At 33.1% G+C, this 17,961-nt stretch overlaps 2 protein-coding genes across 13 annotated transcripts; both read right to left on the bottom strand.

Annotated features, from left to right (window-relative positions):
* Positions 1-512: 512 nt before the first annotated feature.
* LOC118044441 (protein ARV 2) lies at positions 513-3,834 on the bottom strand. Of its 6 annotated transcripts, none has more exons than XM_035052712.2 (9): positions 3,696-3,834; positions 3,544-3,591; positions 3,319-3,408; positions 3,064-3,122; positions 2,886-2,968; positions 2,691-2,800; positions 2,074-2,140; positions 1,850-1,925; positions 513-1,206 (listed from the first exon to the last, which is right to left on the bottom strand). In XM_035052712.2, exons 1-8 carry the CDS (start codon positions 3,780-3,782, stop codon positions 1,888-1,890), a joined length of 582 nt encoding a protein of 193 aa, XP_034908603.1. In that variant the 5' UTR covers positions 3,783-3,834; the 3' UTR covers positions 513-1,206; positions 1,850-1,887. The 6 variants fall into 6 exon arrangements, with proteins under 6 accessions (XP_034908603.1, XP_034908602.1, XP_034908605.1 ...); XM_035052711.2 differs by having other exon boundaries at positions 513-1,132; XM_035052714.2 differs by having other exon boundaries at positions 513-1,132; positions 2,691-2,785.
* A 5,327-nt stretch (positions 3,835-9,161) lies between these two features.
* LOC118044439 (B3 domain-containing transcription factor NGA1) lies at positions 9,162-15,090 on the bottom strand. 7 transcript variants are annotated; one of them, XM_073407742.1, is made up of 5 exons: positions 12,885-15,090; positions 12,364-12,396; positions 12,164-12,235; positions 9,526-11,583; positions 9,162-9,440 (listed from the first exon to the last, which is right to left on the bottom strand). In XM_073407742.1, exon 1 carries the CDS (start codon positions 14,189-14,191, stop codon positions 12,953-12,955), a length of 1,239 nt encoding a protein of 412 aa, XP_073263843.1. In that variant the 5' UTR covers positions 14,192-15,090; the 3' UTR covers positions 9,162-9,440; positions 9,526-11,583; positions 12,164-12,235; positions 12,364-12,396; positions 12,885-12,952. The 7 variants fall into 7 exon arrangements, with proteins under 7 accessions (XP_073263843.1, XP_073263842.1, XP_073263844.1 ...); XM_073407741.1 differs by having other exon boundaries at positions 12,164-12,396; XM_073407743.1 differs by lacking the exon at positions 12,364-12,396 and having other exon boundaries at positions 12,164-12,212.
* Between the last annotated feature and the right edge of the window lie 2,871 nt (positions 15,091-17,961).

Genomic DNA, 17,961 nt, shown 5'->3' with positions numbered 1-17,961 from the left:
TTTTGCTTTTTTTTTTCTTGTGTAATCTAATTAAGAAAATTAAATAAATCTGATCACACAAAAAAATAACATATAATAGAAGTCCTTGTTTTGCTAGGACACGTCACTGGAGTAGGGCTCAAGTTGATTCAATTGTATTTGAAAATGTGGCTTTCCCAAATCCGAACCCAATTTTTGTTAGCCATCTGACCTAGTCATTCTCCTATAGCTTCTCAAGCAAGCTGGGCCCTCTTAGCAACCCAATGTCTAGACTATTTTGAGTTTAAAGAAAGATTAATTTAATTTAACCCAGTTAAAAACTTGAATCAATATACGAGTAAAAAATTTCATTATTTTTTATATTTTTTTTTATCAAAACAAGACTATTATATTTGTTTTTGAATTTAAGTCAACTCAATAAAATCAACCTCCAAGTCATGTTTTAAAATTATAATAATAATTATTTTTATTTTTATGTTATTTTGGTGTAGCTGAAAGAAGCGTTTCAAACGTGTATTTTAATGAGACTCATAAATAGTAACTTATATTTTTATTATTATCAAACTTTGTTGCATCTATATTTTAAACAAAACACAAACGCAACAACATAGACAAATACTCTCTAACTTTCATGGGAAGGGGTGCACGGGGCAAGCATATATAGTGGCTTGCAATTCAAACCATTCAGCTCTTCAACAAAATTGACTCCCTTGAATCACTTGCATTGATGTGGCTGCTATGTCACTGCAATGTTCTTAATCATTAAACGTTCACTGCTTTCTCCCAGGACACTTCGGTGCGTGCATGCTTTATCAGCAGATTCGTCACTCCAACAACTTGGAAGAGCGCCAGCTTTAAAAAGACTCAAGCAGCTTTGAAGGGGTTCCAAGACACAATCACATTTCCAGAATGTTGGTTTTTGCAATTTTGGCTATCAAATTTGCACAACTCATGTTCAGCAGTGAACCAAAATTGGCATTTTAACCAAAATGGCTAGCGTGTCTTGATGTGCTTGAATACGAGGAAGATGAACAATACTCGATGATTTAAAATCTCAATGATCTCTGAGTGGATATCTGAGTGACAAGCAACTTAACAGCATGTGCACAGAAGCAGGCCGCAATGCATCTATTCATAGCTGACTCACTGATCACTGCTTCATAAAAAGAGCAAAAGTGTGTGAAACTATAATGCTCATTTCAACTTGATCAATAATCCACCAAGAATCTACTAAAAAAAAAGAAAGGAAAAAAGAAAGAAAAGAAAAATCAACTAGCAATGTTCTAACATTTGACAGAACAAATCCACATGATAAATGTACTTCACAAAAGCAGGAAAGCGGGCAATATTCAACGAAATATTTGGGAACTTCAGTATTAAGAACTGAAACAGCAGAAAACTAGAATGAGTAATAAATTTATTAAAGTACATTTCTAAATATCTTATATGTCAATTGGAATGTTTGAACTTTCTGCTAATTGTGCATACAAATACCTGCAGACCTGGATACTCAGCTTTTGGCTAAGGATATTTTCAATATAACAAGGACATAAATAAATAAATACTTGAAGTTGTTACAGCAACCATATGCTATGTTTGAAGTATTGACAGTTCACATTCAGGATATATTGCTACATGATTGTCTGCATTTTTTGTTTCATACTCAAACATAGGCAACAGATTCATGCCAGTCCATAGAATGTTTTTCTGTAATTAGAAAAATCAGCATCTACACAATAGTACATGCTGAGACTTCTTTGAGCATCAACACAAGCATGATATAACAATAACAACTAGTATGGTGCTACCATAAAAACTGATGAATAAAGGTTAAGCATACTTGTAGAGGACAATAAATGATTTATCTAACCTTTTAATGCCACTGTGTTGGATGATAAAACAAATAAATCAATGATGAAAATTACAGAAAATGGAAATTCCCAAACCTGAAAAATGAATATTCAGAAAAGTTAGATTAAACCAAACTCAAGCTTATACATTAAACAAGAACCAATGCTTAGAAGATTATAGAAGCTGAAAGTGAAAAAGTTATGTTCAATTTGCTTTTCATTAAGCCACATTAAGAAGCCATACCATTGTGGCAATAAGAAAAATCTTGAAGTGACTTGAAACTAGGACTGCAAGCAAAACGTCTCTGCACCTGCCAACAGCAGCATGATAAATCTCAAAGTTGGTAACAAAAACAACTTTTCTCTATCTTGCCTTATTTTGGCCATTTCTCCTCAATGATCTTAGACATCTGTAACACCCAACTCTCTCATAAAAACTCCCAAACGAATACCTCTAACTTCTTACAATATGAATACCTCTAACTTCCTGCAAGTGCAAAATATTGAATTTTATTTTCTGATCAATCCATATAAATAATACTAAGATTCTAGTTTCAAGTAGAGGATTGGTGTATGTATCGTACGTACAAGTAGTGAATGTTCATACAAACCTAAACCTCTGCCACCATGTCTTCATCCATCCCATTTAATTATTATTCACACATGAAACCAGTTTGTTAGATAATTATACTAGTTTAGAATTAAAGCCTCCCCCCCAGGCAATCTCCATTATGAGCTTGAACCAAAACAACAAGGAGCAGCACACATGGCAATTGCTATTAGGGCCTCACACCCGTAATAATGCAAGTCCAAGAAGTATATTAAAGAAATAAACAGCTTGCTACTGAAGCAAACGTTTACCTGGAGATTTGAATCGATGTGTTTAGCAACAGCCTCATTGAAAGAAGAAAAACACAGATAAACATAAAGTTTCCAACAAAGCCATCCACAAGTATCTGCAGAAGAAAATACTAAACCACTTTTCAAGCAGCACATATAATCCAACTCCAACTTTAAAACTGAAATTTATGTTCAATTCCCACCATCATTGCTAACCTCTTGGAATGTCGAAACAATTGAAGAAAAGCTCATGGAAGAACCCCACTCTCCCTCGTTTTTTTTTAAATGAAGACTTCAATCTTTGATCATTAAGGCATACAACACCATTTCGTACCACAAGTTTAAAGGAGTATTTAAGTATTCAAAGAAAATAACCAAGACAAGAAATGGATACAAGCATCCAAAAGAAGAAACACAAAGATTGACTTCCATAACAAACCCTGCAAAGCAGCCCTATGTTAGTGTTAATAAACCGTATTGACCAAATCAATGATTACAAACACTGAAGCAGAAAGTACAGTTATAAGTTTCCCCCCACAAAAAAAAAAAAAAAAACTCTGATTAGAAGCAATAATATCCTTAAAGCATCCTGGAAAAAACTCACTATAAACTGTAAGAAGTAAACATAACTAAAGGAAGCAGTTTGTACCTCAAAATTGACCCTACGCTGATTGATTACACTGAAGAGAAGATGTCTATACGCTTTTGTCTTGTGCAGAATCAAATCAATCAAAATAATCTACACCCATTAACAACCCCGCGCCAAAAAAACAAAAAAAAAAAAACTCTAAATCTTCACTAAGGGAACCAAAAAAAGAAATGATAAAAAACAATCAAAGACAAGTCAAGAATCAAAAGGGTATAAGAATTTCACCATGAATTCACATTCGATGTACTCGTCTGCAACTGCTTCGCAATTCGCCTGCAACAGGAACAAATCTTTTCTTTTAAAAAAGGTAAAGTTGGGAAATTTAAAATGGAAATTAAAATTTTATAAACGAGAGAGAGAGAAAGAGAGAGATTTACACATCTCAGGAGTCGAATGTTGCCTGGTGAGTATTGGAGGAAAAGAGTTTCTATCGGGAATCCACACTCTACACATCTATGCTCCATCTTTTTTTAACGACTCCCTCGTATGCTTTCTGCAACTTTCCCCCCTCTTATATATATTCCCCCTTGGTTATATATATATATATATATATATATATATATATATATATATATATATATATATATATATATATATATATATATATATTAGTTAGATAACCTGCACGATGATATGGGTTAATTTTTTTTTTATATAAAAATATCAAAAAAAATAAGATCTAAAATATTAAATCTTTCTATAAAACTATATCCAAGAGTCTTGGGTTTTGCTATAATGTATGACCTAAGAGTAATATTAATAATAATATTAAACTTGTATAATCAAAGTTTAAGTGGATTTGACTATAATATCAAACTCAATAGCCTTGGATGTAGGTCTGGCTGCAATCTCGTATCATAAAAGTGTGATAATTAAATAAATTAAATAAAAAAAAAACATAGAAAAAAAAAACCAACATGAAGAAAAAGAAAAAAATAATCTGAACTAACTGCGTTAACCTTTCAAACTAGGTTAATCCGTTAAGTATTGGATTCGTGTCGTGAAAGTTTGATAACTAAATAGGAAAAAAAAAAATTGACAGGTTAGCCCAGAATTAACTGGGCTAACCTGTTAAACCCGGGATCTGTGTCATGAAAGTTTGATAACTAAATAGAAATTTTTTTTTTAACATTAACAAACTAAAATAAACAAAAATAATTAATTAAAAAGAAAAAAAAACAAAAGACATCGGTTTTCACTATGGACTGCACTCTGCAGTCCATAGTCAATGGCATAAAAAAGGCAACAAAGCAAAAGGAAAAAAAAAAAACTAATTGGGTTAAAAGAAAAAAAAAACCTGTAGGAAGAAAAAAAAAATTAATGAAGAAAAACAAAAAAAATCTAAATTAAATAGGTAACCCGTCAAACTCGAGATCCGTGTCATGAAAGTCTGATAACTAAATAGAAAGAATTTTAATATCAACAAACTAAATTAAAAATTTTAGTTAGAAAGGGAGAAACAAAGAAGAAAAACCTATACAGAGAAAAAAACTAATAAAAACAAATCTGAATTAACTAGGCTAACCTGTCAAACATGAGATCTATATCATGAAAAGTCTTATAACTAAATAGAAAAAAATTTAACATAAACAAACCAAATTTTTTTTAAAAAATAAAAAGTAAAAAAAAAAAAACAAAACGTATCAACCTTTTCATTGTGGACTACACTGTGCAGTCCAGAGTCAAAGACATAAAAACGGAAAAAAAACAAAAAGAAGGAAAAACTAAAGTCACCAGTTAATAACTAAATAAAAAAAATTAATATTAATGAACTAAATTAAACAAAAAAATATTAATTAAAAAGAAAAGGAAAAAAAAAGCTATAAGAAGAAAAAACTAATGAAGAAAAAGGAAAAAAAATCTAAATTAACTGGTTTAACCCTTCAAACAAGGTTAACCCATCAAACTTAGGATTCACGTCATAAAAGTTTGATAACTAAATAAAAAAAAAATTGACGAGTTAACCCAGAATTAACTTGGTTAACCTGTGAAACCAGGTAACCCGTCAAACTCGGAATATATGTCATGAAAGTCTGATAGCTAAATAGAAAGAAATTTAACATTAACAAACTAAACTAAATGAAAAAATTAATGAAAAAGAAGAAAAAAGCAAAAAAAAAAAAACTTCGAGTTACCTTGTTAAATTAGGTTAAATCATTAAACTCGAGATTCGTGTTATGAAAGTCTGATAACTAAATAAAAAAAATTTAGTACTAACAAAACAAAAAAATCAAAAAAAAAATTGGATGGGTTAACCCGTAAAACCAGGTTAACCCGTAAAACCTGAGATATGTGTCATGAAAGTCTAATAACTAAATAGAAAGAAATTTAATATTAACAAATTAAACTAAACAAAAAAAAATTAATTAAAAAGAAAAAAAAAACTCCGGGTTAACTCGTCAAACCAAGTTAACCGATTAAACCCGGGATCCGTATTATGAAAATCTGATAACTAAATCAAAAAAAATTTAACATTAACAAAAGAAAAAAAAAAATAGACGGGTTAACCCAGAATGTGAAACCTGAGATATGTGTCATGAGAGTCTAATAACTAAATAGAAAGAAATTTAACATTAACAAACTAAAGTAAATAAAAAAAAATTAATTAAAAAGAAAAAAAAATCTTGGTTAGCTCGTGAAACTAAGTTAATCTGTTAAATCCGAGATCAGTGTTATAAAAAGTTTGATGACTAAATAAAAAAAATTAACATTAATAAACTAAATTAAAAAAAAATTATTAAAAGAAAAAAAAAAACAAAAAAAGAAGAAAAAAAACTGAAAGGCATAGCAAACAAAAAAATAAAAAAAATAAAAAAACAGTGTTTTTTAAAGAAAAAAAAAAAAAAAAAAGAAAAAGAAAAAGAAAAAAAAAACAAAAACAGCTTAGTAAAAGGCTGAGCAATTTTAATATATTTTTAATTTGTGGGTGTTCTCTTCCAGCCTTTATCTATTTGGGGCATAAGCCCAAATAATATGAGTTTAATATCGACCTTGAGTTTTCTGAAAGCAGCCATACTAGGAATATCTTTCTAATGGATGATTGCAATTTTTTTTGGTTAATAACAAAAAATTATTTCCAAAATTTTAACCATTCAAGATCGTAAGCATATTCCATTCTAAATTTATAATTAATTTTTTGAGCTCGAAAGGAGATACATATGCCTGCTTCAAATTTCTAGAGACTCAGTAGCTGAAATTTGATTTTCAAATTCCCTGGTTAAAAAAAAAAAGAGAGTTACATTCTGTTCGTGTTTTATTGCTTAAACTAAAATAAACGTTTAAAAATGATCTCTTTCTCTATTTTCATGGAAAATCAACTTTTTAATATCTTTGCAGACGAACATTTCTAAAATTAAAACAACAAAAGATAAATTAAGGTTGAAAAGGGAACAAGATTTTTATTATTTGATTTTTATATTATTATTCTAACATTCTCAATGCAAATTCTCACCTCACCATCCTCCTGTAATCAAGAGTTTGTGCGCACGCGCACCCACACATACACAAAGGGACAGCCAGGCAGGGAGACGGCCTCCATCTCCTAACTAGAAGAGCCGTACGTTGATGAGTTGTGTCAAGAATTTTGTTAGGGTGTTGGGTCAAGGCTAGAACCGAGCCTAAGATTTTCTCTCGAGACCTTTTTCAAAAGCGTTTCAAATCGAGAGCAGACTAATTAATTTGATTAAGAAGGCCTAGGAATTACAACACTCATGCAACCATAATTAGACCCTCGATCGACATAGCTGAAAAAGGATTGGAATTTAGGACAGATTCTCGGTGCCTCGGATCACTCTGTGTCTGTTTCGGGCGTTGTCGGAGCGACCTCTTCTGACCCTGTCGTTTTCTACCTCCAACCACTACTTTTTTTTTTTATTCCTAATACCTTCATGCTAACACTTTTTAATGAGCTACATACTTTTAAGTTTGTTACTTTTTATTTTTTTTAGAAATATATTAAAATATATTTTTTATTATTTTAAAAAATTTATTTTTAACATCAATATATTAAAACGATCTAAAAATATTAAAAATTTAATTTTTTTATATTTTTTAAAATAATATTTTTATTGTAAAAACTAATCAGGCTTTAGTGGGTTTGATTTGGCGAGAAAATAATTTGGAGAAAAATTGTAGCTTTAATTTTTGTTTTCCAGGAAACAATAATCATCCCTCTAAATTAGCGTGGAGAAAAATTAGATAGGATGATTGACTACGGTGAATATATATTAGGAATTAAATTAGATTTGAAAATTCCAAATTCGATTAAAAAAATTCCTTTTTTTCTTAAAAATAAAATAAAATTAAAATCTAAGACAGATTAGTGCTACATCTACAAAAATAAGACGAAGGGGGTAAGTTAATGACATATTTAAAATCCGAAGAACGGTTTAATTATATATTTTGTTCTAATTTGTTCGGTTTTGATAAGCTACAGAAACGTACTGCTTATAATTACTCGCCATAATGAGCTAGCTAAAGCCATATACGCTACAGACAGCCAGGTCCAATCCATCCTCCATCGACGCTAGCTGCTCTTGGACTGGACTCCTTGCTCAGATGGCTTGTCTTATGACGTGCTCTAATCTCAATAATAAAAGATTACCAGCCATTAACAGGATTACATGGACTCCATCAATGGGTGGGTGGTCGATCGACCAGCAAAAACTACGTGCAGAGAGTCTTAAAAAATGATTACAGTGAGGCGATGAAGACGAAACCCATCAATTCTCTCAAGTTATTTTTCGTATTAAAGAAGTAAAAGCAGAGGCAGGGAGGTGAACCAGAGAAAGGAGAAAGCAATAGGAGGGAAGGGCATGCGGTACTTGATGCATTAAATGCACAGAAACAAGAACGTGGTCCATGCAGGGTTAGCTACACATATACCAGTGCTGTACATCACCCCCGTTCCTAATTTTGAGACTGGAAAAAAAACAAAGGACTAAACAGTGAAGCAACTTTAATCTCTTTTGCTTTCCTTTGTACCAGCTATGGCTCACACATGTAGCCTCTTTATCCTCATCAATTATGCCTATTAAACCTAACCTACATATACTGTCTTTATAGGCCGGGAGGGGACTTCAATTTCAAGACTTTGAGCATAGGAATCTTGTGAGAGAAATCAATGAATCTCTTACGACAATAATTCGACCAAGTTGCTCATGAATCTTTATGTCAGTACTGTATAATTGTGCCCATGGTGCTTTCTTACGACTATATATATATATATATATATGTATGTATGTTTATTGCCCCAATACATCTCCATTCATTAGCTTTATCAGATGTAGTGTGATTATTTAGCTTTTAATATATGAGGCACCCCGTCATTACTGGAATTGTATGAGGCAGCTCTCTTTTTTCATTTTCATTTTCATTTTTTTAATTATTTTGAGAATATATACTTGTGTGGAGCAATATTAATAAGTGCAAGCTGTGAGTGTACATGCCCCACACCATCAAGACGTATTGAATTTGGTCCGTTCTCTCAAGATCGAGCTAGCTATACAGTTGCAGGAATATTTGTGCATCAATGGTGATTAAGATGGGTAAGCATGCAGGCTGTTCTGGGTTTTCTCTCAATTATAAATGCATGGTACTGTAGACTCTAGCTCGGCATCTTTGAAGCATATCTACAAGATCCGGGAAATCAGCAGTGCACCTCTATGTGCCTGTTTTCACCATTTATAGTTTGTTCTTTAGCTGCTGTTTCTGTTCATCTACAGAATGGAATTTTAACTATATCTCAAAGCTTGCGCTTCAAAACTAGCTAGGTAGTGGCATGATTCCTATATATATATATATATATATAAACACGCATAATTATAGTGGCACAATTCCCAACATGAGATAATGTAATATTCTGCATTGATTCGAGATTATTTTCAATGTAACGTTGCTTCGATCAGGAAAGCCGAATAAAAGCATATATAAAGAAACATGTGTGCAGGTTTGAGGCCAAATTAAGTAAATAGTACCCAAGAAATACAAGTGGGTCGCACATCCTAGCTAGATCTTGGCTCATATGGCAAAGAGTACTGATCAGTTGCAACCCCCTAACGGGTACACATCCTAGCTAGCCAGAGCTTGCCTTTGAACTCGGCGATTGCATTCTCATAATCAAACTGTAGAAGAAACATAAATTAAGAATATATCTCGAAACTAAACCACTGATCCGGATATAAAAGGAACTTCTCAGCAGTTTCTTACAGTAGGTTAGCTATCTGGGAGGGAGATTGTACATACCAAAACTCTATTCCTCAAAAAATATATATATCGTCGTTTTGCTATGGATGCAAAATGTATAATAGAGCATTTCTGATACGTGCAGCAGGAGGATGATCGGTGTAAGATCATGTAACTCAGTTTAGGGCTGCACAAATCAAACTTAATTAAGAAGGAATCAATTAATGATGCATCATCTTAAATTAAGAGAACACTTACCGACAAGATGATCATATATAGAAGGAATGATAGATTGAAAGGCTCATTTAATAACATAATCCCATTGTGCAAGCAACTGATAATAAAAACATAAAAATGATGACATATGGTTACCATGAATGCCTTCCTCTACCTGCACTAAAATTAACACATCAACAGCATATACATTAATTTTGCTACAAATCATAAGACACCTTGGAATCTGGTGGTTAGTGGATTTCCTCCCCACTAATCATCTGAGGTTTGAATTTGAGGGCAGGTCACAAGAAAGAATATATATATATATCTGTGATTACATTAGTCTGGATGTGGATAGCTTACTTAAAATATGACTAAGATAATATATCGGCTAGATTTGTTCACATGATTCAGATGAAAGAAGCATGAAGTATATATCTGCTCAGGATTTGGTTGATATCATATCCCATCATTAAATCTTCACTTTCTGTGATATATTCGAATTTGAATCTGTAATCCCCTATTGCGTTTCATAATGAAAAGCTTATAATTCGTTATTTATCTCTAATCGTGGACAGCATTTTCTAATTGGGAAAACATTCAACTAATTTTATCACCAATTCCCAAAGGTTTTTTTGCCATGCAAAGCAAATGGACTCTCATACATACAAAAACATCGTTGGTCTGAAGAAGAAGATGAAATGTGTAATTATATAGCTTTATGGAGCAATTTTACATTGAACATACAGTAATTATCGAATATTATTGCTAATCAACTGCTTAAATTTGATTCGATGAATGTCTTCTGTTTTCTTTTAGTGAAAAACAGTTGGTTCCATATGATGGATCCATAGTCAATGGCCGCAATCACGTTTTTTTTTTCGTTGCAGCAGCCGTGCTTTAATGGCTTTTCTTCTTCTTTTTCTACTTTTTTGGCTATCTTCTTATCAGCCAAAAGTTCATAAAATCTCCACAATTGTCTAAAAGAGGCCGTTTCACTGTCTAAATTATGAAAGCTCCAACTACTTTAATTGAAGCCGTGACTCAGGTGTCCAAATTAATCAATGGATGAATTTTGCGGCTTCAGACAATATCTTAGGCACATCAATCTCTTTGACCATAACGTCATGCTTCCCAAATTAAGTATACCAATGTACATAATTAATTACATGTACTCATCGAATTACTAACAGTAATCACATGTGAAAGAACATGTAGTGTGTGTAGGTACACGTACACGTATTCGCATGAATTGATCTAATTAACTTCTTATTAATGTACTTAATTATTACTATCATTGTTCTTGTTATATTGATTACAGTCATTTTCTTCCCTAATTGAGAGTTGATTTGTGTGCAAAGATTTTTTGGATTCTACTTTTATGACCGGGAGGTGTTTTGTAGTGACCACATGAGGTGAAAAACTGCAGAGTTTCTGACAGAGGCGCTATCCATCAAGCTTCCATAAATTGAAGAACCAATTCCAAGGTTTTACAATATTTTTGAAGATTTAGGGGTCTTAATTAACGTGGTCTCTCTTGAGCTCAATGCCCAAACTAATGATCTTTTGTGCAATTGGAAACAGAATATTTTAGCAGCTTCCCGAAGATATGATCTCTCTAACATGATGAAATTTATTAGGTTTTGAAGTATGAACAAAACCATCAAAGCACTAGGAGAAGATTTGTTGGCAGTGCACATACCATAAAAGGAACTTTCAGGAACCATCCGTGAAGGCAGTAATTGTACCTTCGAAATGACAGCAGTCTTGACCACAGACAGAGCCAAAGCTCACTACAAAATGTTATGGGTTGTGAAGATGATGATCTTGTAAAGAAGGATGCATATTGAATCCCATATTCATCATCTGCACAGACACACGCACAAAATGAAAAAAAATAAAAAGGGATCAATGTGTGTGTGTGTGTGTTATATATTATTTCCGAATCAAATCGAACAAGGCTACGATTGCTAAATAGTAATCAGTAGAAATTAGATATAGTGCTTGGAAAAACTAAAAAGAAAAATCCAGAATTTCAAAGAGAAGCAAAGGATTCATAACTCTTTCGTTATTGAGAATTCGTATATAGAATGATTATAGAATCACTACAGTAGTTAATTTTCGAGCTTCAAGAACAAACCAAGGAATTAAGAAAGAATTAATGCTTGTCGGATTTTGCAATAACAAAAATATAAAGTTGCTGAAGACCACCCCATTAATTTTTCTACCGCTAAAGTTAGAAAGGGTAGCCAATGCAAGCAATGTTAGAGCGAGCTAGATTCTAAACAATGAACCATAAAATATACAATGTAACCATCATATAAAAACTGAAACACACAGAATACAGTGCTCTCTTTAACCTCAGATTTCCATACGCAAAATGGGCTTCAAAAGACATTAAACAAAGCACTTGACCGCTTAAAAAGATTCGGTGGTATCACGATACCTTATTGATAAATCTCTTTCAGCACAAAAGCAGTTTTTGTTTGTGTTTGCTGCAATCCAGACAAGAAGGTGGCTGTAAAAGAAACAATGTGTTGCGGAGAAAGAAATGTAACAATGCTAACAGTAGTTTTTAAGATGTAGAGAGATTGATTAAAAATAAATAAAGTAAAAAAAAAAAAGAGTAAGAATACAGAAGCTAACTTTTACAGCTGCTGTAAACTTTCTGCGCAGAACCTGCAATCCAACTCAACTAAGCATCACCAAGAATATTAACCCAATGAGGTAATACAAACAAAAAAAAGAAGAGAAAATAGGAAAGAAGTTTCCACTTTATATCCTTTCTCTAGCAATGTAACCATAAAATGCTGTCATCAAGAGAGAGAGTAAGCTTGAAGTTGATGGCTAAAGAGGGAACAGAAATTAACCCAAACAAACTGGGGAGAGTCCATTGCATGTATAGAGTCAATATATAGCAATAAGTTAAGCCACCAGTCACTAAAAGAAAACATTGATGGAAATATTCTGATATTTATCTGTATATATGTATTATACACAATTAAAAGAGTTTTTCAAACTCCACATTTCTTGCACCACTCTTCCATCTTTTGATCTTCACAATATACCCAAAACCTCGTCTTTTAATTTGCTGACATTATTTAAACAATCAACAAAAAGAAACTCAAAAAAGGCTAAACTAGAAAAATTTCTTGAAAGCCTCTTACCTAAATCTAGTACCCATATTGAATAATCAGATGTGAAGGAACAGAAGAAATGGTATCTTCATATGTGATTAAAGATCCAGATCAAAAGACAAGGAATTCTTTCCTTTCTTCGAAAACTCAGCTTGCATTGGGGCACTAGTGGGTGCCCTTAATTGGAGAGGAGGAGGGAGAGAAGATGAAGCCAAATGAGAAGAGAATGAACCCATTGTGCCATGTGTTATTGTGATCGAAGATGACTGATCATCATCCTGTGTAGGACAATCCATGTTTACACCAAACAACCGGAGCCGCTTCCCGGCAGTTTTACCGTGAACAACTGGCACCGAATCTATCACCAGGGGGACATGACTTCCTCCAGCTTGTTGATGCATTGCCCCATTCTGAAGTGTCTCCGATGGCCTTAAGTAATACTGCGCTGAGTTGCCATAACTAATCGTAGATGGTTGATGATAATGATTCTGATGATTACGGTTCTGATGTTGCTGTTGTTGATAAGGATGAATGCTGTAATTCAAATGTCGCAATTGAGGTTGCTGCATGGATAAATTAGATTGGGGTGAGTACAGCCTGCCCCACCGGACTGACTGTGGATAGTGTTGCTGATTTTGGAGCTCTAAATGTGAGAATGTTGTTGGATCTGGTGCATTAGGCCTGCGTCTCCAGTCTATGAACAGACGATGCTTGCCTGACTCACCAACACCGCGTTGGAACGACACAATATCGCCTGCATCGAGCCTTTTTTCTTTTACAAACCGGCTCCAACCTTTGGTCATTACATAGCTTTGACTACTGTTCCAATAAGAGTACCGGAACCGCCATGGCTTGCCGTTCCGGTCTTCAAAGTTCAAGAGGAGGCCTTTTTCATTCGATGAAGAATCAAGAGGGAAGTACCTCTCTGCGTGTTGCTTTGGTATAACAAGACGGTTCAGCTTGCCTACATCACTTGGGGTCACTACTTTGTCAAACATGTGCTCTCTCTCAATAGACTCTCTAGCACCAACAACAGCAGCGGCACTAGTGCTCTCAGTTTCATTGTTATTTCCCAGTGATAATTCCATGAGCTCTAGCTTCTTATCAAAATTGAGAGATGGTTCTTGGGTTTTGCTATCTTGTTGTGACTGATCAAATGAACCAGGCCACATGCTGTGGTGCTCAGGAAGAAAATTTTTGTACTTGGTAGAAGAAGATGATGTACAAGGAGAAGAAAAGAGGAGCTTACTTGTCTTCACAGCTTCCTCTCCTTCTTGTTTCTCTTCCCCTTGTTCTTCTTTATCAAAATCCCCTCTTTCTCCTTCAACGAAGTTCATGATGACCCACTAAGAGCTTCTTATGATCACAGTGGATCTTGAAGAATTGAAATCCAACAACCAAAATAGAAATGATGATTGAGGAGAAAGAAGGAAAAGAAGGAGAAAAAAGTGGGGTTACGACTTTTTAGCGAAATATCGAGCACAAACAAGGCCTTACCTCACCTGCTCTAGAGGATTTGGTTTCTTGTTTAGAAGATTTTCTCTTTCAAAATCTGTGAGGCCACAAAGAAGAGAAGCAAAGGGGGAGCAATCATCTAGCTCAATACAAACCAAAGAGTCGGTGCCTTCTTCTTTGACTAAAAATAAAATATAAAAACAAAACACTCAAAACCCTAAACAAGACAAGCCATACGGTAATTCAATATTAGAAAGAAAGAAGGCAAGTTGTTCATCATGTGGTTGACCTAGCTACATCAGAGAGAGAGGTGTTGTATGAGGGTTTTTGCTTCCCAATTATAGTTTCCTAAAATATTCTCTCTCTACAAGCAACGAACCACAAATATTTTCTCGCTTCTTTCTGCTATTAAAGAACGACCCATGAGTATTCGAGGATTGAGGATTGAGGATTGAGAGAGGATTTGTGCGTATGGGCCCATGGATGATCTGGTTCGGCTCATGTGAGCTCTGTCCTTTTCATCATTCTTGGGTTTTCTCTATATATTAGGGAGTCAGCAATCAGCTTAAGATGATTTTTTTTTCCTCCCTTTTTTTACTTTCAAGTCACATGCATCATTATGGTTATTTTTGGGGTTTCTTCTATTTTTTCTACAGGCCAGTTGCTGCTAGAGAAAGGGTATGTTCAAGTTAGGTTTTGAGTTTTGACTTCGGTGCCATTGATTAAATTGTGTGCTGGTCCTGGCAGTGAGAGAGAGAGAGAGAGAGAGAGAGAGAGAGAGAGAGAGAGAGAGAGAGAGAGAGAGGGTAGTGAGGGTAAACAGACCGACCTGGCGCCCTCCTATTCTCATCCTCATCTAGGTAGTGGGCATAGATTCCTCCATTTTATCTCGTGCTTGTTTGCACAACAAACCAAACCCATTTAGGTTTCTCCACTCCTGTTCTTAATAAGACCTTGTTGCCTTTGATCTACGCTTTCATGTCCCAATATATGGTTAATTATTAATTAATAGGTGCCTTTTTCAATCCTTCTCGTTCAATAAAAATAGAAAACTTAAAATTTAAGCTCCCCGTGAAGTCTTTTTCCTCTATTTCGGCTCTCCCAGATTAAAATTCCTAGTTCCATGGATACAATTTCGATTTTACAACTAACCAGAATCAATCCCACGTTTATTAAAAATATCGTATGTTAAATAACTCCTGAAATTCTTATTCTCGACATAAGGGGGGGTTGAAATCAACAACGTCAACCTTTCAGCTCTCGTGTGCTGTAGAATATTGTCTTTTGTCTTTGGTTTAGTGCTCCTTGTTAACGAATTTGTCAATGACGCATGGTGAGCAAGGTTCAAACCCGAGTCAATAATGAAATGTGCTAAAAATAATAAATCAACACATGATACAAGTGTAATAAAGAGGGATAAAAACAGAAGAAAAAAAAAAGAATATATATTCGCAATATTTCAGATGCAGAAATCACTCCAAATTAATAAAGCTATGAAAGGCGAACGGGGCATCAAAAGAAAACGTCAGCTAGCTTGTATAGAGAGTTTCTTGGAGTTTGAGTCATTCATGCACTCTTTCTTAGAAACACTACATATTTAACATTCCATTCTATTATTATTATTATTATTATTATTATTATTTTCGAGCCAAACTTATATAAAATTTAACTAATTTTTATTAATTTTAAAATTAATAACCAGATAAATTTTAAATAATTATTAATATTAATAATTACAGAACTCGAATTTAACATCATAAGATAAATAAATTTTTAATCTTAAATTCTTATCACTGTAGCATATTTAATTAATAGTTTTTATGATATTATTTATTAACTATTCAATGCTAACTGTCGAATTTTCCATATCGGACATTGCAGCATATAAATCTTTTATTTTTTTTTTTTTAATCAAGAACTACTACTTATACTAGGATTCCTACTAATATCTACCGATCTTTCTTTTAATTTGATGTTCTTAAATACTTTGTTTAGCAATAAAAAACTCTTCTATAAACAGGTTCTTCTACAATGCGAACACTAAGTTTAAATTTTTTCATACCCATCATCTTTTTAAAGAACAAATAAGTGTTAAGAGACCTTAAAATTTCAGCAATTTAATCCTTAGACGAACAAAACTCAATCATGATTTCTTGATTTTTCATCAAATTACGAATATAATAATACTTAATATCATTATATTTTTCACGATCAGATTCTTTTGCTGCTAAAAAATAAGATGAGGAGCAACTGTCTAATTCAGTACATTAAAACTAAAATTCAATACATATTTAATTAGCAACGAAAAACCCATTAAAGATTTTTCATTGCTGATATAGCTATATAGTTTTTTTTTTTTTTTTTTTCCTGAGTTGAGCTTTTATATGAAACAATAACCTCTTTGTCAGACAATCATGGGAAGCTTGTGCTCTGTTTCCATGTCTTGGTCATAGGCTTATTAATTGCCTGGTGATTTAACAATAAGAATCAATTGTGGGGCATACCATATCTTTCAGTGTATCTCTCTATTCATCTGCTGGGCTTATTAAAACTGACCACCCAAATCATGTGCATCGAACATTTTTTTTAATGCAAAATACCCAAACTATCTTTACCTCTTATTCAAATTGATCACCCAAAATACTATCATTCTTTTTCTCCCCTCTACTCGTACATGATAACAACAACTTGATAATTTATATTAAAGAGAAAACAAGAAATAATAACAAATAGAAACATGAACCAATCTCAACATTTTATTTTCAACAATAATAACATCAAGTAACTTGAAGAGACAAAGTGAACGATGTTGTGCATTTTTCCTTTTAGTTTTTGAAGAAAATAAAAATCGACAACAATTAAGAAAGCAATTAAGAAAATTGGATTTTGAAAATCGACAACTTTAGGTATTGACTAAGTATTTCAGCTTTCTGTAATTGATAATCCGTAGAGATCAAGGTGCTAGCTTTTTTTATTGCCATGACCCATGTTTATGTGGAATAACATTGTATATTCGTTATTTTGTTACCTTATGTATAGCTATATATAAAGTCACCTTGCATATTAAAGAATATAAACTTTTCTCCTAAAAAAAACTACCTTCAATATTTGGTATCAAAGTTTTTTCAGACCTAGCCAAAGTATTTCAAATCTTGTAGCCGCAGCTAAAGATGACAACTAAAGGCAATTTTGTTCAACCAACAATTCTATGATTTGCTAGGCATTATGATCATTTGAGAATGCTGAAGGAGAATTTTCTTCTCTCCAAAGAATACTGACATGTAGTTGAGAGTGAAATTTCTATCACAACAAAGGATGTTGATCTCTCAGATGAACAAAAAAAAGAGTGGCAAATTAGAGATTGAAAGGCTTATAAGTGAAGAATTATCTTTTTTAAACCATTGATCATTCAATCCTTAAAACTATCTTGGACAAAGAGACTTTGAAAGGAATCTGGGATTCTATAAAGAAAAAGTTTCAAGGGAATGCAAGGGTCAAACATGCACAACTGCAGGCCCTATGCAAGGATTTTGAAATCCTTCATATGAAGAAAAGTGAGACTGTCTTTAACTACTTTTCTTGTACTCTCATCATTGCTAATGAAATGTGCTTTCATGGTGAAACAATGACTGATGTTATTATTATTGAAAAG

This window comes from Populus alba, chromosome 2 (assembly GCF_005239225.2).
Source record: "Populus alba chromosome 2, ASM523922v2, whole genome shotgun sequence".
Classification (NCBI taxonomy): domain Eukaryota; kingdom Viridiplantae; phylum Streptophyta; class Magnoliopsida; order Malpighiales; family Salicaceae; genus Populus; species Populus alba.
The sequence above is the reverse complement of the archived record's forward strand: the minus strand, read 5'-3'. Positions and strand labels throughout refer to the sequence as shown.

Coding starts and splice junctions, on each gene's coding strand:
- LOC118044441 (XM_035052709.2), bottom strand. CDS start 3,782: ATGGAGCATAGATGTGTAGAGTGTGGATTCCCGATAGAAACTCTTTTC. Junction 3,123..3,318: donor AGCGTAGGGTCAATTTTGAG/GTACAAACTGCT, acceptor ACACTAACATAG/GGCTGCTTTGCAGGGTTTGT. Junction 1,926..2,690: donor ACATCGATTCAAATCTCCAG/GTAAACGTTTGC, acceptor TTCATTTTTCAG/GTTTGGGAATTTCCATTTTC.
- LOC118044439 (XM_073407741.1), bottom strand. CDS start 14,191: ATGAACTTCGTTGAAGGAGAAAGAGGGGATTTTGATAAAGAAGAACAA.